The sequence below is a fragment of the Cervus canadensis genome, chromosome 25, assembly GCF_019320065.1.
Source record: "Cervus canadensis isolate Bull #8, Minnesota chromosome 25, ASM1932006v1, whole genome shotgun sequence".
Taxonomy (NCBI): Eukaryota; Metazoa; Chordata; class Mammalia; order Artiodactyla; family Cervidae; genus Cervus; species Cervus canadensis.
The window spans coordinates 14,925,698-14,952,706 of record NC_057410.1 but is presented as its reverse complement, the minus strand read 5'-3'; the positions used below and the strand labels follow the sequence as shown (position 1 = coordinate 14,952,706).

Sequence of the window (27,009 nt, the reverse complement as noted above, 5' to 3'; positions counted from 1 at the left end):
AAGCTGGAATCAAGATTGCCAGGAGAAACATCAATAACCTCAGATATGCAGATGACACCACCCTTATTGCAGAAAGTGAAGAGGAACTAAAAAGCCTCTTGATGAAAGTGAAAAAGCAGAGTGAAAAAGTTGGCTTAAAGCTCAACATTCAGAAAACTAAGATCATGGCATCTGGTCCCATCACTTCATGGGAAATAGATGGGGAAACAGTGGAAACAGTGTCAGACTTTATTCCTTGGGGCTCCATAATCACTGCAGATGGTGACTGCAGCCATGAAATTAAAATACGCTTACTCCTTGGAAGGAAAGTTATGACCAACCTAGATAGCATATTAAAAAGCAGAGATATTACTTTGATAACAAAGGTCCGTCTCATCAAGATATTGGTTTTTCCAGTGGTCAGGTATGAATGTGAGAGTTGGACTGTGAAGAAAGCTGAGCACTGAAGACTTGATGCTTTTGAACTGTGGTGTTGGAGAGGACTCTTGAGAGTCCCTTGGACTGCAAGGAGATCCAACCAGTCCATCCTAAAGGAGGTCAGTCCTGGGTGTTCATTGGAAGGATTGATGCTGAAGCTGAAAATCCAATACCTTGGCCACATCTTGAGAAGAGTTGACTCATTGGAAAAGACCCTGATGCTGGGAGGGATTAGGGGCAGGAGAAGGGGATGACAGAGGATGAGATGGCTGGATGGCATCACTGACTCGATGGACATGAGTTTGCGTAAACTCCGGGAGTTTGTGATGGATCGGGAGGCCTGGAGTGCTGCGATTCATGGGGTCACAAAGAGTCGGACACGACTGAGCGACTGAACTGAACTGAGCTTTGATTAGCATCTGAATAGTGAAATGAAAATTATGAAGACACACTTTCAGTATGAGAGGAAAAAGAGGACTGAAGGATTTCCTGCAGTTTGGTTTAGCATTGCAGATTTTCAACTTCTGAAGCACACCTGGACTCATCTGAACACTGAACAGTGTTAGTCGCTCAGTTCTATCTGACTGTTTGCAACCGCATGAACTGTAGCTTGCCAGGCTCTTCTATCCATGGGATTCTCCATGCAAGAGCACTGGAGTGGGTAGCCATTCCTTCTTCAGGGAATCTTCCCAACCCAGGGATCAAACCCTGGTCTCCTGCATAGCAGGTGGATTCTTTACTATCTGAGCAGCTGACTGACTATTACACTGAATCCAAGCTGTGATGTCTGTACTGCTGTGCTGAACTCAGTATTATATACAAGTTAAAAACTTAACCTTTTTTCTTACATTTCCTTGTTTTCCAGTGATAAAGTTACATGGTATTTGTGAGGATTAAATGAGATTACATGAAATAACTTTAAAATCTACTATAATTCCAGGTATATTGTAAATGGTCAACCTGTATTAATTCATTTTCTCCTTACTCCACTGTATGCAGAGTGGTAGTTAAAATGCTATTTCTTCCCTCTTGTTCCTTTGGGGAAAATATAAAAAAGATGCCTCAGTTAGTTTAATGCTGTTTATTTTACCCTGATTTCCTAGACAACAGAGCTGAGGCAAAGCCTAGTAGCATGCTGATGCTTTTGCCAGGAGTACAGTCTGAGGGTAACAAGACAGAGGGAAAAACTAAGCAAAACTTTGAAAATGGGATAGTAGATATAAAGTATACATGTTGAAGTGAAAACATAGGCATGTGTTTAGAGATGTCTCTGGATAAGCTGTGTGGAAACACTCACTTTACAATAGTCTTTTGGGGGGAAGAAAGTGGAATAATTTGTCTGCCTCTTCTTCCTCTCGCTTGTCATTTACTGATCAGTATTTGCCTCCTGTCCTACTGGGTTCTTCCTCTCAGCCCTTTGGGCAGCTGTTGGGAAGCCAGATCCTGCAGCCTACGGAGCAGTTCATCTTTGGAGTCTATAGCAGTGGTAGGGGCCAGGGCCTCTGAGTTTTGTCAGACCATGTCTGGTTCCATGCCGCTGCAGTTCCAGGGCAGCACCAGGAGCCCAGCCCTCTTTCCAGGTAAGGCTGGGATAGGTAAAAGTTTTAGGAGGTGATGCTAGTGCAGCTGAAAATCTGCAGAAGATCAAAAAGAGTTTAGTACACAGCAGGTTCTTTATTGCTATTTGTTTCTGAAACATTTTCTTTTGAAATGATAATCCTTGCATATATAACATCTAGTCTAGTTCCTTTATAGTATATATTTTCTCATGGTCTGAATTTTAATTTATGCTCTTTACCAGTGAGAGCCAGCCCAGCAGATGGTGGTGCATTGTTCCTTGAATGTGAGTACACTGAACTGCAATTGGTTTCAGCTAATGAGAACACCAGCTGCCTCCTGGAGCTGAGGGAACTGTGCCGAGTGCCATGCACTTTACTTTGGCTGAACACTACCATTTATTTCACTATCTGGCAAATACAAATGATTGATAAAAGGTGTATAAGTGCTGAGTTTTCCACAAAGAAACAATGGAATAACCATTGGATTGGAATGCAAGTGTTCAGTGAGATTCTTCAAAGAAATGCTGAGCAAAACTAGGGTAACCTTCTTTATATACAATAAAATGTGCATCACTGCAGACTGAGAGGACCGGCCAACAGTTGTATGAACAGAAACTGGGAGAAATGATGGTAGAGGCATGCTGTGGCTGCAGGCACAAAATATCGCATGTAAAGTGACTGGCATATATAGTGAACACGATAAATATTATCTCCATCAATATTGTTAATCATCTCATTAAATGCTTACAAATGGTTTTCCCCTTCTTTAAGACAACCAGTCAGCTATTTATTGAATAACTTTCATGAAAATGTAGGAGGAATTAACTGAATACTCATACTGTATAAAGGTTGTACCGTGGGTGGATTCTGGGGAGAGAGCTCATTTTTTGCCATTCTGAATTGTTTCCATGGTCTTCCCTCTCCCACCTGTCTAAGAACCTGTGTGGTAGAAAGCATAGTTCTAAATGGGAGAAGAGAGACACAACAAGATAAGTGAGAGATATTATAGTTTTTAACATCCCCTAAAGCATAATTTGCCCTGGAGAAGAAAATGGCAACCCACTCCAATATTCCTGCCTGGGAAATCCCGTGGACCATGGAGCCTGGCTGGCTATAGTCCATGGGGTTTCAGAGAATGGGACACAACTTAGCGATGAAACAGAAGCAGCAAAGCATATTTTGAAAAGTATAATTTGAGTGGAAGTTTGTGTGGGATAAAAACAGATTTACCACATGAAGGTAAGGTGTGTGGTGGGGGTAGGTGGAATAAGGGAAGAAGAGAGTGTTACGTCTTCAAATCCTAGATTGCATGACATCCCACAAGATCTAGGAACAGAGGGATAGGCTGCATGGTGGAAACCACTTATAAAAATCTTTACAACATGTAATCATCAATTGAAATGGAATTAAATTATTTAAGCTTCTGCGAGTTTAAAATTTAAAGGCTTTTCATCTTTGTAAAAGTAGATAGCTCAGAAAAAGTGCCTTGTACTTCAAGAAAGTAATGGTAAGGATGTGCCAGGAGTCATTTGCTCATAGGAGGTTGGTCAGTCTCCCAGTACCCGCAGAATCTCGGCATGCCCTAAAGGCTAATGGAAGATGCCCAATTATGGTAAATGTGTCTGCCCTAAAGTTCTTTCATAGTTTAAATGCTTATTGGCTTATTATTTGTCTTATAAGGGTTCTGTTCAGGGGCTGTGGCAAGCAGATCCAGTGAAAATAGATCTGTGGGGAGCATATATTTTAGTTGCCAATTAGGGCAGCCAGCTAGTACACCATGAAACATAGTATCTGTCAATTTGTATCACATGTTGCTCTTTTGAAAGCTGTGCTATAGATGATACAGTATTTTTTTATTGTTATATAACACTCAAATGCACAAATCAAATTTCTATATATAAAAGATATAAGAACAGCATAATTTGTGCTGTGACACATAAACACATATATGTAATTTTCCTAACTATTTTTCTTTGTTTCTGGACTTTTAGGCAATGTGAATATGTATATAAGCTTTTATTGAATACATATTAAGTGACTTTATAAGTAACAATAAGTTAATAATAAATTTATATTACAGATATTTTCATTTTAAAGTAATTTCTTTAATTGAGGAGATGAACTGATGAAAAATTTCAGTTCTAATGACTCTAAAAGATGTATGTACTAATACAGAAATTATATATTAAGAAATGTCACCTTGACAAATTATTTCCTAAATTTTATAATTCAGGGCATTCTTATTGTGCTTACCAATTTCTATTATAGAAATTTCTCATTTCTATAATAGAAATTTCTCAATTTCAGTGAGATTTTAGATGGTTTAGTTTTCTTAATTTTTTAAAGCAAATGGTAATTTATTACTGTATTTTAGTCACTATTATTATTTTGTAGCAAATGGTTTTAGAAACTACAGAATTACCATGGTGATAGCTTAAGGTGAACAATGTCAGATTCGTGTTCTCTGAAGAAGAAGATTTAGCTTCAGGACCAGGGACCAGGCTTGATCACTCAGAGCTTTTGTGCGGCAGAAGTTTCACTACAGTGAAAAAGGACAGAGAAAGCTTCTGAAATAGACATCAGAAGGGGGACAGAGAGTGCCCCACTGCTAGTCTTATCAAGGCCTTCCTTATATACTTGTACCAGGCCCACTCCCACAACATATATCTTAAATCTTAAATTAACAAGATTAGAACTAACAGTAGAAAGGTCTTACTAGACACACTCCCACAAGATACATCTTAATATAACAAGATTAGTCAGAAGTTTCTTGTTAAGAAGAGGAAACATGTCCTTGAGCAAGATACATTGTTGTTATATAATCATTAGTTCAGAGCTTAAGAAAAACATACCCTTGAGCAAGATGAGTTGTTTTGTTGAGTAATTGTTAGCTCTGGGCTTAAAGAAAGTTAGTTTTGAAGATTGTTGTCATAGCAACTCAGAGTTTAAGAAAAAATGTCTATGTTACTAAGATAAAGCAATATAGAAAAAAAGTTTGTCCTTTTCTCCTCCTTGAGGGCCCCAGACTTCATATCAATCTACAGAGTTTACTCTTTTGATAATGAGTCATGATCTAAATTACCCAACAGTTTAGCTGGAATAGGCTTTTAAATCTATTCTATGTGTCTCTGCATGTATCTATATAATGGGTTGAAAAGTTTCATGGCATAGTTTTCTAAGCATGTATAAGGATACATGCTTGGCTGCTATCACAGAGATCCAAAACCTCAGTTATTTAGATACAATAGAAATTATTATGCTACTCCAAGATTAGGAAGGAATCTACAGTAGCAGTCCCCAACCTATTTGACACTAGAGACAGGTTTTGTGGAAGACAGTTTTTCCATGGACTGGGGAGGATGGGATCGTTTGGGGACGATTCAAGTGTGTTACATTTATTGTGTACTTTATTTCTATTATTATTATATCAGTTCCTCCTCAGATCATTAGGCATTAACTCCCAGAGGTTGGAACCCCTGGAGAAGACCCAGTCACCTTCCATATTTTCACTTTGCTGTCCCTTGGATGTTGATCTTGTTTATGGATGGAGACCACCATGGTTACCTCCCATCAAGAAACTAAAAAGGGAGGACTTTATCCTTTCTTCAAAGGAATTGAGCTGGAAGTAGCACACATCAATTTCCTTGCATTGTATTAGGCAGAAATCCATCATATCACCATGTGTAGCAGCAAAGGAAGCTAGGCAGTGAAGGATGCTATATACCTAGCTAAAATTCTCATTACTGTGAAAAAAGAATATGGATTTGGGGAGACATCTAATAGTTTCTGCTCTGTGCACTCTTATCTCCTCATCATGAAACTTACCTACTCCATCTCCAAGTCTTATCCTTCTCATAATTCATTATATCTGTGTAATGTGAGGGCTGTTCTTTTTCTCAACCCCTGATATTACTTCTTATGTTTGGCACATCTGATCTGAAAGTCAATTTATCTGCCATCTGCTCCGCCCTCCCCCCTCCCCTGAAATAAGCATCCGATATACAGTGATAAATACGAGGCAAGGTAACACATACCAAGGACAGAGGTAGAAGAGAAGCAGAATAAGACACTCCCATTTGGAAAAGGGCAAGATGGGAAACCTAATAGTCCCTTGAAAAGTTAAGTTAGTTAAGTCGCTCAGTCGTGTCCGACTCTTTGCGACCCCGTGGACTGTAGCCCACCAGGCTCCTCCATCCATGGGATTCTCCAGGCAAGAATACTGGAGTGGGTTGCCATTTCTTTCTCCAGGGGATCTTCCCGACCCAGGGATCGAACCCAGGTCTCCCACATTGCAGGCAGACGCTTTACCATCTGAGCCACCAGGGAAGTCTGGTCTAAAGTGGGCCTTAAAAAAGTATACCTTTTGTAGGGATTAGATGGCATTCAAAGTTGACTTTCTGCTAGTGCAGGTAAGACAGCCTAAAAGGTTGTCTTTGTGTTGAACAATTATCAGCTTTTATAGTCTGTGTGTGTGTGTGTGTGTGTGTGTGCTCAGTTGCTCAGTCATATCTGACTCTTTGAGATCCCATGGACTTGAGACTGCCATATATCTCAGTCCATGGGATTTCTCAGGCAGGAATACTGGAGTGGGTTGCCATGCCCTTTTCCAGAGCATCTTCCCAACCCAGGGATGGAACTCAACGTCTCCAGCATTGGCAGGTGGATTCTTTACCGTTGAGCCAGTGTGTGTAGTACATCCCCTCAAAACCGTTACTGCATTTTCTGCCTATTTATACTGATTAATTTCAAGTGCAAGTAAACATAGCCAAACATTAATCAATTCAATTTTGTTTCCTAGATAAATAACTGGATTTTAATTGTTGGCCTTTGTGTTCAGCAAATCCCTCCATTTCTAAATCAAGGTCAGTTATCTTGAAGCTTACATGAGAAGGAAGTTCTCTTAATATCTTTCTGTTTGCTGGGCTGAATCCCATTAACTGTTGAACTCTTGGAATCTCAGGTTCATATCAGTTTAAGCAATACCTTCTGAACCTCTTGTTTTAACTACGTGTGACTGGAATATAGAAGAATTAGGTTTAAAACCCACTGTAGCCACACACTCACTAGGCACTCAGTCAATTTAGGTTTCAAACTACAGGTGGGATGAGCAGTTCTGAATCCTTTTCCATATCCGCTTAAGACTTCCTTATTTAGGCTGAATTTATATCTCTTAAAAGCTGTTGTTGGAAGAATCAAAAAGGTAGCCAGGCATAGTACCATTCATACTTTTTCCATTCACTTTTTCTCAAGCTGGAGGCTTAGTTATTACTTTTGAAGTACTAACTTTCAAGATGACAGTTCTATTAAACATTTTGCTTTGGCATAGCAAGAGTCAGCAAACTTATCATCTTGCTTTCTGTTCATTATCACTTATTGTTCAATCTCCAAGTGAGTACCACATATTGTAGGTTCGGATAGCATGTGTGTGCATGTTCGGTTGTGTCTGACCTTTTGTGATCCTGTGGACTGTAGCCTACCAGGCTCCTCTGTCCATGGGATTCTCAGGCAAGAACACTAGAGTGGGTTGTCATTTCTTCCTTCTGGGGATCTCCTAGACCCAGGGCTCAAACCCACATCTCCTGCATTGGCAGGCGATTCTTTACTGTTTAGCCATCTGGAAAGCCCAGGTTCTGATAGGGCAGCTATCACGTTCTGTGTTAGTTAGGAAATGGGTTCAGCTGCTCTAACAATGACCCTAAATTACAAAGGCTTAATCAAAATACAGCCTTCCACCTTACAGCCTGGGCATACACAGCCTAGAGCTATGTTCCATTGTATTGGAGATCCAGGATACTTCTGTTTTGTTGCTCCACCATCCTTTGAGTGTTGCTCTTGTCCACATGAGTCAAGATGATACACCACCACTTCTGCATTTCAGGCACTGGGAAGAGGGAAAAAAAAAAGAGAGAGAGAAGGCCATCTCTTCTATTTAACTGTTCACATTAACCCAAACTTAACCATATGGCCACAACTAGCTGCAAGGAGGCTTGAAATATGCAGGGTATTCAGATAAAAATTTTATTAATAGCAAAATGTTTTTAAAGAAAAATGAAATAGACTTTGGACTATTGTTAAAAATTTATGCCACAAAACATAGGATATGCATTTGGATCTTCAAGAACAAAACCAAAACCAACCAACCAGTGAACAAAAAGGCTTTATAACAATGCCCAGCATGGAACAACAGACTGGATCCAAATCAGGAAAGGAGTGTGTCAATGCTGTATATTGTCATCCTGCTTCAGTTCAGTTCAGTTCAGTTCAGTCACTCAGTCATGTCTGACTCTTTGCAACCCCATGGACTGCAGCACACCAGGCCTCCCTGTCCATCACCAACTCCTAAAGTTTACCCAAACTCATGTCCATTGAGTTGGTGATGCCATCCAACCATCTCATCCTCTGTCATCCCCTTCTCCTCCTGCCCTCAATCTTTCCCAGCATCAAGGTCTTTTCGAATGAGTCAGCTCTTCTCATCAGGTGGCCAAAGTATTGGAGTTTCAGCTTCAACATCAGTCCTTCCAGTGAACACCCAGGACTGATCTCCTTTAGATGGACTGGTTGGATCTCCTTGTAGTTCAAGGGACTCTCAAGAGTCTTCTCCAACACCACAATTCAAAAACATCAATTCTTCTGTACTCAGCTTTCTTTACAGTCAAACTCTCACATCCATACATGACTACTGGAGAAAACATAGCCTTGACTAGACGGACCTTTGTTGGCAAAGTAATGTCTTTCTTTTTAAGTAGTCACCCTGCTTATTTAACTTATATGCAGAATACATCATGTGAAGTGCCAGACTGGATGAAGCACAAGCTGGAATCAAGATTGCTGGGAGAAATATCAATAACCTCAGATACGCAGATGATACCACCCTTATGGCAGAAAGCAAAGAACTAAAGAGCCTCTTGATGAAAGTGAAAGAGAGTGAAAAAGCTGGCCTAAAACTCAGCATTCAGAAAACTAAGATCATGGCATCTGGTCCCATCACTTCATGGCAAATAGATGGGGAAACAATGGAAACAGTGACAGACTTTATTTTCTTGGGCTCCAAAATCACTGCAGATGGTGACTGCAGCCATGAAATTAAAAGACACTTGCTGCTTGGAAGAAAAGCTATGACCAAACTAGACAGCATATTAAAAAGCAGAAACATTACTTTACCAGCAAAGGTCCATCTAGTCAAAGCTATGGTTTTTCCAGTAGCCATATATGGAGTAAGTTGGACTATAAAGAAAGCTGAGTACCGAAGAATTGATGTTTTTGAACTGTGGTGTTGGAGAAGACTCTTGAGGGTCCATGGACTGCAAGGAGATCCAACCAGTCAATCCTTAAGGAAATCAATCCTGAATATTAATTGGGAGGACTGGTGCTGCAGCTGAAACCCCAATACTTTGGCCCCCTGATGTGAAGAACCAACTCGTTGGAAAAGATCCTGATGCTGGGAAAGATTGAAGGCAAGAGGAGATGGGGATGACAGAGGATGAGATGGTAGGCTGGCATCAACAACTCAATGGACATGAGTTTGAGCAAGCTCTGGGAGTTGATGATGGACAGGGAAGCCTGGCATTGCTGCAGTCCATGGGATCACAAAGAGTCAGGCATGACTGAGAGACTGAACTGAACTGAACAATGCCCTAGACTCATGTGTGGGAGGACTGCATGATATATAAATTTAAATGTCTTTTTAACAATTTAGTCTGTAGCTTGCTCTGTAAAGACTGCAGTAAATATGCTCATGTCTATTACATTTGAGATTATGTGCTGAAAATTTTATGTCTTAAGATTTGTTGTTTCCCCTCATTAATATTTAACGAGGTTTGAAGTAGAGACTAGAAGCAAAATAGCATTGGGTGTCAAGCATTTCCACCAAAGTTCCCCTAATTGCAGAGAGAGAAAATGTGTAATACCCTCTCAAATTGGGAATTTCCTGGTGGGAGGCCTCAAGTTTTATCTGAAAAATTAGATTGTACTTCATTTCATTTACTCGTTCTATAAATATGTTTGTTTTTTAACAAGAGTACATTACTTTTTTGTAAAGTTGCCACTCCAGGAAGACATACATCATTTTTTCTGTGTCCCTCATCTTAATGCATACCTCTTGGGGTGTGAAATTGTTGAGAACTTAGATAGTTGGATTTATAAAACTTACACTGTCTCTTTATTTGCATTCATTGGCACCAAGTGATGAAATGAAAAGATAACTAATATGGCTACTGGGAGGAATCATTTCAGTTCTATCTCCTTTCTTTTCCCATTTCCCCTTCCCTGTATTCCCAGTGGATGCCTCCTTAGCCCATTGCTTTCACATAGTTGATTCCTCATTCTTAATGTGTCTAATCAAATACCACATTTTCTGAGAAAGAACTTTCTTGACCGTGGCAGAGAAACTCTAAGGTGACATTCAGTGATCCTTGCCTGCATCATTGATCAACACTAAAGGGATGGTGTTCATGCCATTCTGAAATCTCCTCTGCTTCAGTGTGGGCAGTATCTGTGACTTGCTTCTAATCAGTAGAATTTGTCAAGAGTGATGAGAAGTCACTCCCCTAATTGCAGTATGTTATATAAGACTCAGCTTCAGACTGGAGCAGGAACTTTTTCTTGGTAGTTTTGAAGCAATAAGAAAATCATGTTGTAAGAGGGCTATACAGCCAGAACCTGACAGTGTAATGTGGGAGTTGAGAGCTCCTCATGTGGCAGCAGGGAAAACAGAACCTTAGTCTTACCACTGCAAGCAAATAAATTTTTTCACCAACTTGAATGCACTTGGAAGAGAATCCTGAAACTCTAAGAATGCTGCCCAGCTGATGGTTTGATTTAAGCCTGATAAGACTTTGACCAGAGGTCTCAGCCTGAATTTCTTATCTATAGAAAATGTGAGATAATATATCTGGATTGTCTTAGGTGCTAAGTTAATAGAAATTTGATACATAGCAATAGAAAAATGAATTTAGATGTTAGGAATCCAGTGTTGTTTGAGGGGAAAAAACCCCACATTCCACATCCTACCTTCCTTCCTCATGGTTGTGTCTGTCCATGTTTGGGGTAGCCTTGTCCAACAGTAGTGGAGTGGGGAATGCAATCCAAATTCAGGTTTATAAACTTCAACTTCTGTCAACTTCTGTTGAGCTTTCTTGTCTGAACTCATCCTGTGAACCACTGATTATACTGCTATAGTGTGAGGAAGCTTAACTGCAATGACTAGAAACCAAAGTTACTAGGAATGGCACTTTAGTAGAGTTCTGTCTAGTATATCTCAACATGTAATATAAGATTTCTATAAAATAATAGATCTAATAATCATTATTAGGCTTTATTTTAAATGAAAAACACTATTAACCAAAAAGCAGGTTTCTGTTTTGTATATGAAGTATCATTAGCTAGTTGGCATACAATAGTATACTAGTTTTGGGTGTACAGCATACTGATTCAATATATGAATGCATTATAAAATGATCACTATGAGAAGCCTAGTTTGTTTGTCCTCAGACAAAGTTTTTATAGTTTGTCCTCAAACAAAGTTATTATAGTATTATTGACTATATTTTTATGCTGTATATCCTTGTGATTTATTTATTTTATAATTGTAAGTTTGTCCCCCTTAATACCCTTCATCTATTTTGCCCAGTCTCACTCTCCCTTCTGTCTGACAACTGCCGGTTTATTCCCTGTATCTGTGAATATCTTTCATTTTGTTTTCTTTGTTTAGATACTGCACATACGTGAGATCATATGAAATTTATCCTTTTCTGTCCAATTTATTTCACTTAGCACAATGACCTCTAGATCCATCCATGTTGTTGCAGATGGCAAGATTTTATTCTTTTTTATGGCTAAAGAAAAAAATTTTTTTTTCCTTTAGGTGATTTCTAGTCACATTCCATTATGTCTGGAAAAGACACTTGATATGATTTCAGTCTTCTTGAAGTTATTGAGACTTGTTTTGTGGCCTAGCATGAGATCTAGCCTGGATAATGCTCAATATGCTCTTGAAAAGAATGTATTCTGCTGTTTTTGAATGAAATATTTTTTGTGTATCTATTAATTCCCAGGCTGATCTAATGTTAAATTTAAGGCCTGTGTTTCCTTGTTGATTTTCTGTCTGGGTGATCTGTCCATTGATGTGAGTGGGGTGCTAAAGTCCCCTACTTTTATTGCGTTACTATGAATTTCCACTTTATACTTGTTAACATTTGTTGTATGTATTTAGGTGCTCCTCTATTGAGTGCATACATATTTGTAATTCTTATATCTTTTAGTTGGATTGATACCTTTATTTTATAATATCTTTGCCTTGTAAAGTCTGATATCAGTATTGCTGCCTTCACTTTCTTTTGATTTCCATTTGTATGGGATATTTTCTATCCCCTTACTTTCAGTTCCTGTATGCCTTTAGATCTGAAGTGAGTCTTTTGCAAGCAGCATATAATAGGTCTTTAAAAAAAAATCAAGTTAGCCCTCTGTCTCTTGATTGGAGCACTGAGTCCACTTACATATAAAGTAATTATTACTAGATATGTACTTATTGCCACTTTTAAACTTGTTTTCTGGTTATTTTTGTAGTTATCCTCTGTTCATTTCCTCTTCTCTTGCTCTTTTCCCCTGTGATTTGATGGCTACCTTTAGAGTTTTATTTAGATTTTTTTTCTCTTTATTTTTGTGTATCTTTATAGGTGTTTAATTTCTGGTTATCCTATATATTGCAACCTATGTGTATCATTGTCTATTTTAAGTTGATAATCTCTTAGTTTGACACATTATAACAGGTCTTCATTTTTACTATCCCCTACCCTTTTCAGCATTTTATGTTTTTGGCATTATATTTTATATCTTTTTGTTTTGTGAATCCCTTAACTACTGATTGTAGGTATTAATGATTTTACTTTTCAAGGTAGTACTTTTACTTCTTTTGTCTTTTAGCCTTCCTACTAGCTTTATGATTGTCTTTACCATTAGATTTTTCCTTTCATAACTGCTTTATTTCTAGTTGTGACTTTTTCTACTTAGAGAAGTTTCTTTAATATTTCCTATAAAACCAGTTTATTGGTGACACAGTCTTACACTTTTGCTTGTCTGTAAAATCTTTATCTTCTTCAATTTTGAATGATAATCTTGTTGAATAGAATATTCTTACAATCTTGGTTGTATTTTTTTTTTCTTTCATCACTTTGAATATATTGGGCCATTCTCTCCTGGCCTTCAAAATTTCTGCTGAAAATTCAAGTATCTTATAGGAATTTCTTTGTTTATAATGACTTGCTTTTTCTTGTTGCTTTGCAGATTCTCTGTTTATCTTTAAGTTTTGCCATTTACTTGTATCTTGGTGTGGACCTCTTTGGGTCCGTCTTGTTTAGGACTCTGCTTCCTGGACCTGAATGTATGTTTCTTTCCCCAAGTCAGGAAAGTTTTCGCCTATTATTTCTTCAAACAGGTTCTCTACCCCTTTCTCTTTCTTCTCCTTCTGGAACCTTAATAATGCAAATGTTAGTATTCTTGATGTTGTCACAGAGGTTCCTTGAATTGTCACTCATTTTTTAAAGTCCCCTTTTTTACCCTTTTAACTTGGCTGATTTTCACTACTTTGTCTTCAAGATTGCTAATCTGGTGTGTGTGTGTGTGTGTGTGTGTGTGTGTGTTTTAAGAATCAAATGGGAGACATTTCTTTCCCTACATTTCAGTATTACGTTTCAATATGTAATGTAATAGATTTAATAAGGACCCTCTAGCATAACCACACTTACTGACATTCTTGATTCCAGTGATTTTCTTGAAATCACTGGCAAAGAATTTAAATGTTGACCAATTTGGAAACTACTTGGTATGCCAAGGTCATTAACATGCTGTTCTTTCCCACTAGTGTATTTTTCACTTCAGTTATTATATTCATCAGCTCTGATTGCTTCTTTTTTATATTTTCTAACTCTTTGTTGAAATTCTCACTGTGATCATCTGTTTCACCTTTTCTTCTCTGTAGTTCAGTGATCATCTTTATGATCATTATCTTGAACTCTTTCTCAGGTAGATTGCTTATCTCTATTTTGTTTAGTTCTTTTCTGAGATCCTATCTTGTTCCTTCATTTTAACATATTCTTCTGCCTTCTCACTTTTTTCTATCTTCTGTAAGTTTTTTTCTGTGTATTAAGCAGGTTGGTTATGTTGCCTGAGCTAGGACTAGTATATGTGCTGTGCTTTAAGTATTTTAATTGCAAATCTATGTGTCTGAGCATATATTTTGGTGCTCCTAAGTAAGAAAAAAACTTGAGTCAGCTGGACCACAGAGAGATGAGGCAATAGGATACATAGCTAATCATACAGGTTAGGGTAAGATTTCTGAGCAATTTTAAAAAGTGATTCATCATTAATGTATTAAAAAGTATGTCCTCACCATCTCTGTTATTCACAGAAGTGTATACCTCCTGATCCCTGGTACACACTGCTGTTCTTTATTGTTCTTAGGCTTTTTTCAAGATTAATCTCTTTAGTGGCATTACTGAGGTGTGCTTCTTTCGTGAATGTCTTGAAGAAATATGCTTCTTCCCATCAACCATCATTGTAATTAAATATCCACTAGGGGAAGATTGTTGTGGATTTGTGTTACTTATGATTATGTTACTTATGCTTCTTCCCATCAACCATCATTGTAATTAAAGATCCACTTAGGGGAAGATTGTTGTGGATTTGTGTTACTTATACCTGTTCTTTTAGGAAAATAAATCAGCAAGGCCACAAATGTTGTAGCAAGTTCCTCTTGTGTGTCAGAATGTCTCTTCTAGAATAGATGGTAGAGGGTTAAAGTAATGAAAATTCTTGGTGGTGTCTACTAACTAGAATGAACTAGGAGAGAATCAAACAAGGGACAAAAAGTTCAGTCACTTAGTTGTGGTGACAGAATGCACTAACTTTTAAGAAATAGAACAGAGGAAACTAGTAGGATATAATTCACATTAAGATATCACATTGAACACTAATAAGTATTGTTCACTAATAATGATCATCTACTGACACATTAAAAAAAGGCAAAAGATCTGTTCAGGGAACAGATTTATTGGTATCCTGTAAGAAGAACGAAGGTGTTCACCAGGTGCCAAGTGGGCTAGTTACAGAGAGCTGCAAGTAAAAGCCACACAAAATGGGAATCAGGTCAGATTATTGAGTTAACTAGACAACTACCAAAATCACATGGGGATGAGATCAGAATAACTCAAGCAGAAAAAGAAGAGACAGTGTATAAAGACACTTAGGTAATGGAAAATTTTGTCCTGATTATGAAACAGTAGATTAGGGACTATGGTGTTTTCTAACAGGACAAGAGATGAACAATGGCCTACGGCAAAAAAGATGACATTTTGTGTGTTACTCCTTTTCTGTTTGTAGGGAAAAATGAGAATAACTTGACCCACTTGCTGCAACTAAGATCCAATGCTGCTGAATAAATAAAATAAAAATTTTAAAAAGGCCTGTACAGAGTCTGGGATTTTATCCTGTTTACAAGTAAACAAGCTAGTCTTTTCACTGCTTCATGTGTCATGGCAGAAGACACAGGATTCCTGAGTTGGAGGCAAAGAATTTTTATTATTTCACAACACACTAAGCATCATGTTTCCTGGTGATTGGAACTGATTCTGCGTCCCTGAACCCCTAATCCAAAAGAGGCAATGCAGGTAGACCTATTACATGAATGCTGTGTAAACAGTGGGATATCAAGAAACAGCAACCTTCTCATCACAAGGAAAAAGCATATATTTTCTCTTTCTTTAATATCTGTATCTTTAGTACCTATATGAGATGATAAAAGTTCACAGAACTATTGTGGTAAGCATTTCATAATGTATATAAGTCAAATCATTGTATTGTGTACCTGAAATTTATATACACTGTGTGTGTGTGTGTGTTCAGTTGTGTCCAACTCTTTGCAACTCCATGGACTGTAGCCCGCCAGGTTCCTCTGTCCATGGGGTTTTCCAGGGAGGGGTACTGGAGTGGGTTGCCATTTCCTCCTCTAGGGGATCTTCCCAACCTAGGGACTGAATTTGCATCTTTTGCGTCTTCTGCATTGACAGGCGGATTCTTTACCACCAGCACCACCTGGGAAACCCTCAAATACAATGCTGCATGTCAGTTATTCTGCTTCCCAGGTGGCACTAGTGGTAAAGAACCTGCCTACCAATTCAGGAGGCATAAGAGACACAGGTTCGATCCCTGGGTCCAAAAGATCCCCTGGGGAAGGGTATGGCAACTCCCTCCGGTATTCTTGCCTGGAGAATCCCATGGACAGAGGAGCTTGGCCGGCTGCAGTCCATAAGGTCACAAAGAGTTGGACATGACTGAGGCAACTTGCATGCACGTACGTGTCAATTATATCTCAATGAAATAGGAAGGAAAAGGAACACTGAACTTGGGGATTCACTGTTTTTAATTTTTATTCATTGTTTCCATTGTTTTGCCAAAGCAAGCCAACTCTTTGTCAGGAGGAGGACATTATCCCTAAAGGTTGCTTGCTGCAAATGCAGCCTTGAGAAGTGATCCATGAAAAGAGCTGCCAGAATTTTGCATTCTTGGCATATTGAGCAAGAATTTGCAGGGATTCAAGAGGGAGGGGACATATGTATACTTATGACTGATTTATGTTGTTGTATGGCAGAAACCAGCACAACATTGTAAAGCATCTGTCTTCCAAGTAAAAATTTAAAAGAAGAATGTGTAGGTATGCTAAAGTCTCATGGTAGGATGCTTCTTCCAAGAATATGTGGCAGAATTAGACCTTAAATATTACTGGGCTTCCCTGGTGGCTCAGATGGTAAAGAATCTGCCTGCAACATGGGAGACCCAGGTTTGATCCCTGAGTCAGAAAGATCCCCTGGAGAAAGGAGAGGCTACCCACTCCATTATTCTTGCCTGGAGAATTCCGTGGGCAGAGGAGCCTGGCAGGCTACAATCCACATGGCCACAAAAAAATCAAATGTGACTGAGCACATTGTGTCCAATTCTGCCAAATATGCTTGTCTTATTTTTCTGTTTTATCTAGGACATCTTGAACTAGTCCTCTTAGCTTATTTGATAAATCCAGTTATGATTATTATTTAGGCAGAGAACAGAAAACAAGGCCCAATTTAAGGAAACTTAACTGGTCTTATTCTCAGATTCTCTTCTAGTCTTCACTAGATACTGTCACTGCAAAGAGCCATCATAATGTTTTTTTGAATGAAGTTCTTTGTCCCTATGGTCACAGTAGTAATTGCTGTAAAAACTGGAGAGAATAATAGGAACTGTAAAGAATATGGAATGAGTAATGTGACTAATGGTGGATATAAGGTGTGGCAGAAGAAAAAGGTTGTTTGTTGATACCTTTTAAAGTCAGCATTTTGCTTTTCATAAGGGAATAATTAAAATAGAACTTGAAGTTAGAACTTTAAGAGTATTAAATACAGGCTCCTATATTCATCTTATAGATTAGAAAATTAAGAAATAAATTTGTTAAATAACTGCTCAAGATCAAGTTTCTAGTAAGAGAGTAGAGTGATGGGGGAAAAGTTAAGTTACTGTGATAATCACATGCCCAGTATTGGAATATTCCTCCCCCGTAACTAGAGCAGTTTATAGGAGTCAGTCAATCAACATTTGTTGAATTAATTTTATTATTGAATAAGATATATTCTCAGTTCTCAAATAATTCATTTGCTAGTGACCAATAAGAATTCAGTTTGATATCTTTTATTCTAAAATCTTTTCCCAGTTGGCTCAGTGGTAAAGAACTCGCCTGCCAACACAGGAGACACAGGGGATGCGGATTCAATCCCTGGGTTGGCAAGATGCCCTGGAGAAAGAACAGCAGCCCACCCCAGTATTCTTGCCTGGAGAATCCCATGGACAGAGGAGCCTGGCAGGCGACAGCCATAGGGTTGCAAAGAGTCAGAGACGACTGAAGTGACTTGTCACATTCTAAAATCTTGTATAAACTGAATAGATTAATTCAAGTTTGGGAGGAAAGGGAAAGCTTTATAAATGTACTGATATTTGAGTTAGGTCTTTAAGAATTGCAAAGAAGTTGCTATGCAGAGACACAGAGATCTGATATTTTAAGGCAACTTGGTATATGAGATACAAGAGGGAAAGATAAGTTCAGAAAGAATGTCACAAAAGCCAACTGCTGAGAAATATAGTGTTTGTAGGGAGCAGAAAACACCACCCCTTTATATGCCAATTTGACGTAAGAATTGTTTTGGACTGAAGGCAATTAAAAGAAACAGATATTTGCCAAAAAGCATAGCTTTTAAAAGGTTTTCTCCCTCTGTTCTGCTCCAAGAAGGACAGAAGTTAATTATCAGAGGCAGCACCAAAGGATCCTACATAATAAAATTTACTTAATTAGCCTTTATCTTCCACTAGTTCCTGCACATATTTATATTCTGGCAGTTTACTGTACAAGAAACTCAAAGTCCTTTTTCTTTTTGTTAAGATGCTATATAAATTCAAGTTGCAACCACTCTTTGATTTACTCATCACTGAATATTCCCATGTATATGCACGATACAAAAGTTAATAAACTTGTTTGTTTTTATTTTGTTAATCTGTCTTGTCAAAAGGGTCCTAGTCAGGAGAATCTAGAAGGGTAGAGGAAAAAAGATTTTTCTTCTACTGGTTGTGAATAGGATCAAATGTGTCAGGTAAGATGAAGACTAAAAAGGATCCATTGTATTTGGAAATAAAAAGGTCATTGGTGCCTTCTGTCTAAGCAGTTTAAATAAAGTGTGAGAACAGAAACTAAAAAGCTGCTATATGCTGATGGAAAGATTCAGAACATGGATACATTTGTTAATGTCCTTTTAGCTTAAAACTGAATAATTGACAGCTTGTATCATATTTTGTTTCAAACCTTTAACCTTCAAAAACTAGTTATAACAAATTACATTTATTTCTGTATGGCTCTCCATGGATTTTCCCCTTTCAGATCCCATCCTATTGGTCAATAGCCCACAAAGGATAAAAGATTCCATACCTCAATGCTAAGAAACGGCATATTCTCTAGTGAAACTGTTACTATTTTCCATCGTGGCCCCACCTTGCCTACATTCATATCCACTGTAACATTTGAAAAAATCCGTCTCCATTAGCAAATTACTGTTTTAGATAGAACCCACATTGTTGTTGGCTTTTTAAATATTGCTGTGTAGTATTAGAATATCTTAAATATTTATGACGTAAGTTTTATGCATAATTGTTTTTCTTTAAGAAGCAGTTTCAAATATTAATATATCTAGCTGTTTGATTACAAACATTTTAAAAAGCCTGCAAGGCTTTTTGTTATTTCTTCATGTTGGGATTAGATGAGTATGTTTAATGTTCTTATTTTTATTTAAAAAACTAAGAAAGAAGGTATTTCAAAATATGTAAAGTAATAAATATCAGATTTTAGTTTTAGTCTTATTTTTCCCAGAAGGATGGTATATTTTATCTCTATATAACATCAAATTATAGTTTTTGAATGGAAGCTTATTGCTATGTAAATTTCAGACTCTACGTTATTAAAGTAGGTTAATTGGTTTGGGTTAAGACTATCTGAGAATTCCTGACCTGAGTATAAATTTAGGAATTTGGAGAGCTTATAATCTGAATTTTCAAAAGGGAATTGAGAAGGTGAATATATCTCTGAACTTTGAAGTGTAGTCAGCTTCCAATTATCTGCTTGTGCCAGAGACCATCCCCTCCTAGGTGGGAATTTCTCATACTGCTGGGAAGCTGCCATTGCCTGTTTTGGGTAGAAAAGGGTTCCATCCGTCTTTTTGGTTTTTAAAGTCACTCTCCCCACCCATGCAGGTGGTATGATTGCATATCATCCATCTTTCAGATGCACTCCTCCTTGCCATTAGCAAGGATAATAAGCAGGTGAGTAGTTAGGTAAATTCTGAGTGACACTGGCATTCTAAAATTGGCTGTAGTATCTACAATTCAAATAGTGCTTATTCTTTATGTTGAAACTAAAATTATTTTAATGGCCAAATAAGATGGCCTGTGGTTATAGTCATTTACTTAAAATTAATGAGGCACTGATTTCAAACAGTAGCCTAGTGCTCATTTTCATTTAGTTGTTTTTATGTTTATCTGTTTTATTACTTGGAGTTTATTAAATTTCACAGTGCAGCTATAAATCAGGGGAGAGCAGAACTTTGGGATAAATGGGGTATCTCTCAGGAGACACAGCCTTGGCTCAGGTATGACTTTATGGTGGAATGCAGAATTAGGTGAGTTCTTCTGAGAGAAGTGAAATCTAAACAGAGATTGAAAACAAGATATTCAGGCTGGAAAAGGAGTTGGGAATTGAGAAGGAAGAATGTCCAGGAGAGAAAATCATATTTGAAAGCATAGATGCTAAAGAAAGCATAATTTATTAGTGAAACTAGCTAAAAATAAACTGTCACCACAACTACCATCACTAACCAAAGGCCTCTGATGGGAAGATGAACCATGGCAAGAGGAGACTACAGAGTGATTTAAGGGTGTACTAGAGGGTCTTTGGGCTTCCCAGATGGGGCTAGTGGTAAAAGAAGTGAAGTGAAGTGTAGTGAAGTCGCTCAGTCGTGTCCGACTCTTTGCGACCCCATGGACTGTAGCCTACTAGGCTCCTCGGTCCATGGGATTTTCCAGGCAAGAGTACTGGAGTGGGTTGCCATTTCCTTCTCCAAGTGGTAAAAGAACCCACCTGCAAATGCAGGAGACATAAGAGATGTGGGTTCGATCCCTGGGTCTGGAAGATGCCCTGGAGGAGGACATGGCATCCCACTCCATTATTCTTGCCTGGAGAATCCCATGGGCAGAGTAGCCTGGTGGGCTATAGTCCATAGGGTTGCAAAGAGTCAGACACAACTGAAGCAACTTAGCACACTCACAAAGAGTTTTAGGCAAGGCAGTGATCAACCATATTTTACAAATATCATATCAACTTCATTTTTGCAAATATATCAACTTCATATTTTATAAATATCCATACCAATCTGGAACAGATTGATAGGGGGCAGAATTTGACACAGGCTCTCTGGTGAGAAGACTTTTGCAATAATCCAAGTAAGAGATAACGGTGGCTTGATTAGGGTGATTTGATGAGGAAGGGAAGAAAATGGATGAGCTATTTCTGAGATAATTAATAGTCCTTAGAGATAGGTTAGATAGGTGGAATAGGGGATAGGGAGTAATTGAAGTTGACTCTTCTTATGGGGCAACAGACAGGATGGTGAATCTTCCAAGGAGGATGGGGGATTTGTTTTTCTCCCCTTGACTCTCCTGAGGAGGATGGTATTTATCATTTTTATCCCCATGAATGGATGAAGTGAGACAGGAGAAGGGGAGTTTGGAAAGAAAGGAATATTAACTTTGAGAAAGACAACTCATCAAGAAAATGTGGAACCAGAAAGTCAAAGCTGCTTACTATAATGGGCTGTTTTTATAGTCCATGGATATAGTTTCTTGTAAGAAACATTTATTTCTTATAATTTTTATAAATATTATTCCTCAGTGTTCTTCAGACAAATAGTGTTAGATCTGAAAGGAATCTTGGAAATGATAGTTTCTGCCAACTGGTGAGGAAATTGGAGCTCCAAGAGAAGACCACATGATACTTACAGAGTAAGAGAAGTGTTAGAATCCAAGTCTCCTAAGGACCACTTCATTACTCTTTCCATAGTACCTAGCCAGCTCTCCATTGATTATTGCATGCTATTAAAACAAATCATTGAAGTTGAAGACTTTATGGAAGAAAAACATCGTTATTACAGAAGAAAGGAAAATTGCATAAATAAATAAGATTCTTTACTTAACACTTTTTGCTAGTACAGAGTTCTGTTTAAGATAACCAGGGTTACAGAAATTCAGTCCCTTCTCAGTATTGCCAAGGATTAAAACTCAGGTGATCTGGACTTAGGCTTGGCTTTATTTGTAACAAATAGATGAACTCATTCCACTTCTATAGATCTCTATTTCTGTATCTCAGTAAATGAGATTTCTTTAAAATCCTTTCTATTTTCTGTATCATTTTATATTTTGTATTACTGGTTGTCTTTACTTTCTTCCTAAAATTGCTTATTTTTCTCCATGGCAAATAGGAACCTCTTAAAAACCCAAGTAGAATAAATTAGTGACATGTATGTCCTGATGGTCCTGTTTATGGAGTGAATAAAACAGGGCCAGATTTTGCTTTGTTCTGTTAGTAACATATCTCCATATTTAGTTTCCTTCTTTGACAAATAGGCCTTGAAATCAGGATGCTAATGTATAAGAGGAAGGTCCTAGAATCTGAAGTATGAGAGTTGGGTGTAGGTCAAGTATAATGCTGTGATGTAAATGATGATTCAGTAGTTTTGGAGAGAAAATATTTAGAACTTTTTTGTGTTTTTATTTTTAAATTCTTTCTTTTCAAAATTCTGCTTTTGTGTATATCATATGACAAATCAATATGGTTCATGCATATATTTATAAGTGAATATACAATGTGGGATTATATATTCTGGGATTATGCTTAAATATGTTAAGCTAACAGAAGGTTATGGTCAAATAAGTTTTGGAACCATTAGTGAAGAGTTTGCAAAAAATGGTGAGTCACAGGTATCAAAATAAATGCTATGTTCTTAATTTCTCATTTTTGGATATTATCCTCCCTGGAAATAAAGAAAAGAAGTCTAAAACAAAGATAACAATAAATAGCGTTTTGGTAGTTGAACTTACTTAACTGAGTCTTTACTTCTTCCAGAGTTGAGAAAAGATATTCTTCACAAAAGTATTTAATTTTAAGATTAATTTTACTCTTAGTCATGATTTTTTTGGATTAAGTAACTCATATTGAAATTAGCTCAGTATTATTTAACTTAAAACTTTTCAGCTCAAGGTGTAAATACTAGATTGCATTTGTGATTTAAAAAGATTTGGCTAGGATTTTCAAAATCCTACTTCTTCAGTTTTTTTTCCATTTATTGTATGTTATTTTATTTCTTCCTGTTTTTTTTTCCTCACAGAATAAGACCACAGCTTGCCAAAGAAAGGATTGAAGGATGCCATATTTGTACATCTGTAACACCTGGAGAACCTCAAGTCTTCCTAGGCAAGGATAAAGCTTTCACTTTTGATTATGTGTTTGACATTGACTCCCAGCAAGAGCAGATCTACACTCAGTGTATAGAAAAACTAATTGACGGCTGTTTTGAAGGATATAATGCTACAGTTTTTGCTTATGGACAAGTAAGTATCAAATTATTTTCATAGAAACTGTAACTTTTCAGAAGTGTTGGTTCAGTTCCACTTTCATTTTTGTTGCTTGAGATTATGTTATTAAAATCAAGCATCCATTTTTCTCCATTCTTTTATTCAGACTGGAGCTGGCAAAACATACACAATGGGAACAGGATTTGATGTTAACATCATTGAGGAAGAACAGGGTATTATTTCTCGTGCTGTTAAACATCTTTTCAAGAGTATTGAAGAAAAAAAACACACTTCCATTAAAAATGGACTTCCTCCTCCAGATTTTAAAGTGAATGCCCAGTTCTTAGAGGTAATGGTTTAACTGTGTCATTAGTTTCCTTTAAGTCTTATACTTAAGACCGTAGCCCTATGACCTTATAGTCCATCTTCCATTTTAGTGCTTGGCATATGGTGTTCAATAAATGTTGTTTGAGTAAATTAACAGGCACTCATAACAAGAGATAATAGGCAATAAGTATTCCTTACTTATTGGCATTTAAGATTATAGATATTTGACTAGCATCCATAGAGTAAAACAATTAATATTGTTTATTTCAGATTTTTTTTTTCTTTTCTGAGAATTATTTTTGTAATGTAGTTAGGTTCACAAAGTGCTGGGAATTCAGTAACTAAGACCAAAAGGGAGGGAGAGAATATGAGGAATAATACAATTGATGCTGCAGCACTAGTCTGGCTGCAGAAGCTGGTATTACTACAAGGATATACAGGGACTTTAATGCAGTATCTAAAGATTAGGGCAGGTTTGGATTAATTTAGGGCAGTCTAGGCTGGTAGGAAGGTCATGCTAGTAAGAAGACATTTAAGATTTTAGCAGTATTGCAATTGGGTGGACAGTACCATTATAACTCTGTATGCTTGGTCCAACGAGCGTTCTAGTCTATTTGTAGTCTAGATCACCTAAGCAAATCACTTTGATAATTGATGAAACATTTTATTCAGCATTATATAGCACAAAATAGAAAACAATTCAAATTAACGTCAGTTATCTTCCTGCTAGTTTTAATAGACATTCCAATTTAATAAAAACCAAGAAGAATATAATTATGTGTTTCTACCAAAAGAAAGGTAACTAATGATGGAAAAAGAAAAGAAACTGTTCTTTTATCTTCCCTTTCACCCTGTAAGTGTTATTAGGCATTATGACTCTAAGCATATTGATAGAAAAATTGGTGTATATGTCCTCTTATAAGGTGGTAGCACAATCTCATCAGAGTCTATTGATATATTGCTCATCTTGCAAAAATATTAAGTATTAATTTTTAGATATACTAAGAAGGGTTGTAGGGCCAAAGAAAATATACTTTTAGTTCAAACACTAAAAATTCTTAAAACCTTCCCTAAACTTTCAAGCTTAGGATTTGTCTACATTTGATACATATTTTTCTATAATTTACCTGTATTTATAAACATTTATCTCTTGCAGAGGGTTAGTGGGTCGTTTTAGCTAGTCCTTAACTCATTAGTCATGATTAAGTCTTTTACTCTTCTTACCCTTGTAAAGAAATCTGGCATTTATTTTTATTTGTGGTCATTTTTATGTGTTGTTTTGAATAAATATGTCATATAGAAGGACTTTTAAGGTATGTTTCAAAGATAACATGCAATATGTGTTATTACAGCCATGAGGTGATTTTGACTAACGTTAAACTTACTTCTTTTAATAGCTATATAATGAAGAGGTTCTTGACTTATTTGATACTACTCGTGATATTGATGCAAAAACTAAAAAATCAAATATAAGGATTCATGAAGATTCAGCTGGAGGAATTTATACTGTGGGCGTCACAACACGTACAGTGAATACAGAATCCGAGGTGACATTTATGTTGTAGTTAAAATAGAGCGTGTTTGGGGAATTCCTTGGTGGTGCAAGGGTTAGGGCTCTGTACTCCCAATGCAGAAGGCATGGGTTCCATCCCTGCAAGCTTTGAGGCATGGCCAAAGGAGAAAAATAGAGCACATTTGGCTTTATTTAATAGCTTTGCTGCTTGCAGTATGAAATTTGTATCCTAAATAGCAGCAATGAGGTAAAATTTTATCTTCATCATTTTTTCCAGGATTTTATTATTAAAAATGTCATAATTATGATAAAGTCAGTGCATTTATCATACCATCTAAAGAGTGTAAAGCCTTGTATGTATAGTTTTCTTTCACACCTAGAAAAAGAGGATTAGATAATTTAAAGTGAAGGATGAGACCACAGCCCTTTGCGCTTTTTGCTGTAACACGTGGAGGCTGTGGGTCTTCCCTGGGGGCTCAGTGGTAAAGAATCTGCCTGCAATGCAAGAGACGCAGATTCAGTCCCTGGGTCGGGAAGATCCCCTGGAGAAGGAAATGGCAACCAGCTCCAGTATTCTTGCTTGGGAAATTCCATGGACAGAGGAGCAGCCTGGCAGGCTACAGTTCATGGTTGCAATAGAGTCAGACATGACAGTGACTGAACAACAGCATCATGCAGTCCTGTATGTGGCTCCTAAAGAGAGACTGTTGAGAAGACTCACCCTGGGGAGTTCTGTGGCAGTCCAGTGCTTTGGATTCAGTGCTTTCAGTACCTGGGCCCTGAGTTCAATTCCCGGTGGGGGACAAAGATCTGCAAGTCACATGGAGTGGCCAAAAAAAAAAAATTACAAATAAGAAAATACAGAAGAGCCTGAGAAATTCCAGTGAGTGCTTAGTTTGTTCCAAAGTGTTCTACTGTAATAGTTTTGAAATAGAAGCTGCGGACATCAGCAAATGGCAAACAATGGAATCTCAGTGTTTTCTCCTATTTACAAAAACAAACACTGTTATACTTTCTGGTCAAAAAGTGCTTGCAAATAAAATAATAAGACAATCTACCTCTTGTACATCTTTTAATACGATGAATTTTAACCAGTAGCTCAGACTTACGATTGTGTAGATTTAGTTTAAGTATTGTTCAAGTAAAACCCCTCTTTCTTTCCCTTTTCTAGATGATGCAGTGTTTGAAGCTGGGTGCTTTATCTCGGACAACTGCTAGTACCCAAATGAATGTTCAGAGCTCTCGTTCACATGCCATTTTTACCATTCACTTGTGTCAAACCAGAATATGTCCTCAAATAGATGCTGTGAGTTAGTTCTAATGTCTTAAACTTTCAGATTTAATTTCTGTAAAATCACATGAGTATCAAAGAGAATATTTGTGTCAAATTTAGTTTGTTTAATCATTCCTTTTCCTAATGAGATGTCCCGGATTTATTTAAGCTAAAGCTGGCCAGCCATATGAAATTTTGAAATTAAAAATTGACTATATGTCTCTAGTAGCCAGAAAGTATGGTGATGGATTAATTACTTGAAACCCTTTGCTTTTGAGGGCTATATGCTAAAAATTTCTCTTCAATATAAGCAAAGCCTTAGTTGATAGCTTTCTTTAATCTAACTTTGTCTAAGGTTCTAGTTGCAACAGGCATTTTATGCTTTTATTTATTTGACCACAGGCCTATACTTGTCTATGTGAAAAATGAAGGCAAGATGGGGTTGAAGGATAGATATTTAGTGTCACATTAATAAGGTATTTTCAATTATTTTCCTCAATTACAGGAAAGTGCAACTGATAATAAAGTGATTTCTGAATCATCACAGATGAATGAATTTGAAACTCTGACTGCAAAGTTCCATTTTGTTGATCTGGCAGGTTCAGAAAGACTGAAGCGTACTGGAGCTACAGGCGAGAGAGCAAAAGAAGGCATTTCCATCAACTGTGGACTAGTAAGACTAAGACTTTGTGCTGGGAATATATCAGGGTTATTTTATTATCCTTTTCCATTTT

General features: G+C 37.3%; 1 protein-coding gene across 14 annotated transcripts in view; it reads left to right on the top strand.

Moving 5' to 3' along the window:
- The window catches only part of KIF21A (kinesin family member 21A), a 174,022-nt gene that overhangs the window by 72,159 nt on the left and 74,854 nt on the right, over window positions 1-27,009 (top strand). For all 14 annotated transcript variants that reach the window (XM_043446806.1, XM_043446807.1, XM_043446812.1 and 11 more), the window contains exons 2-6: window positions 22,976-23,198; window positions 23,329-23,511; window positions 24,887-25,036; window positions 26,174-26,308; window positions 26,781-26,948. In XM_043446806.1, coding sequence (XP_043302741.1) covers window positions 22,976-23,198; window positions 23,329-23,511; window positions 24,887-25,036; window positions 26,174-26,308; window positions 26,781-26,948 — 859 coding nt within the window. The remainder of the gene's footprint in view (window positions 1-22,975; window positions 23,199-23,328; window positions 23,512-24,886; window positions 25,037-26,173; window positions 26,309-26,780; window positions 26,949-27,009) is intronic.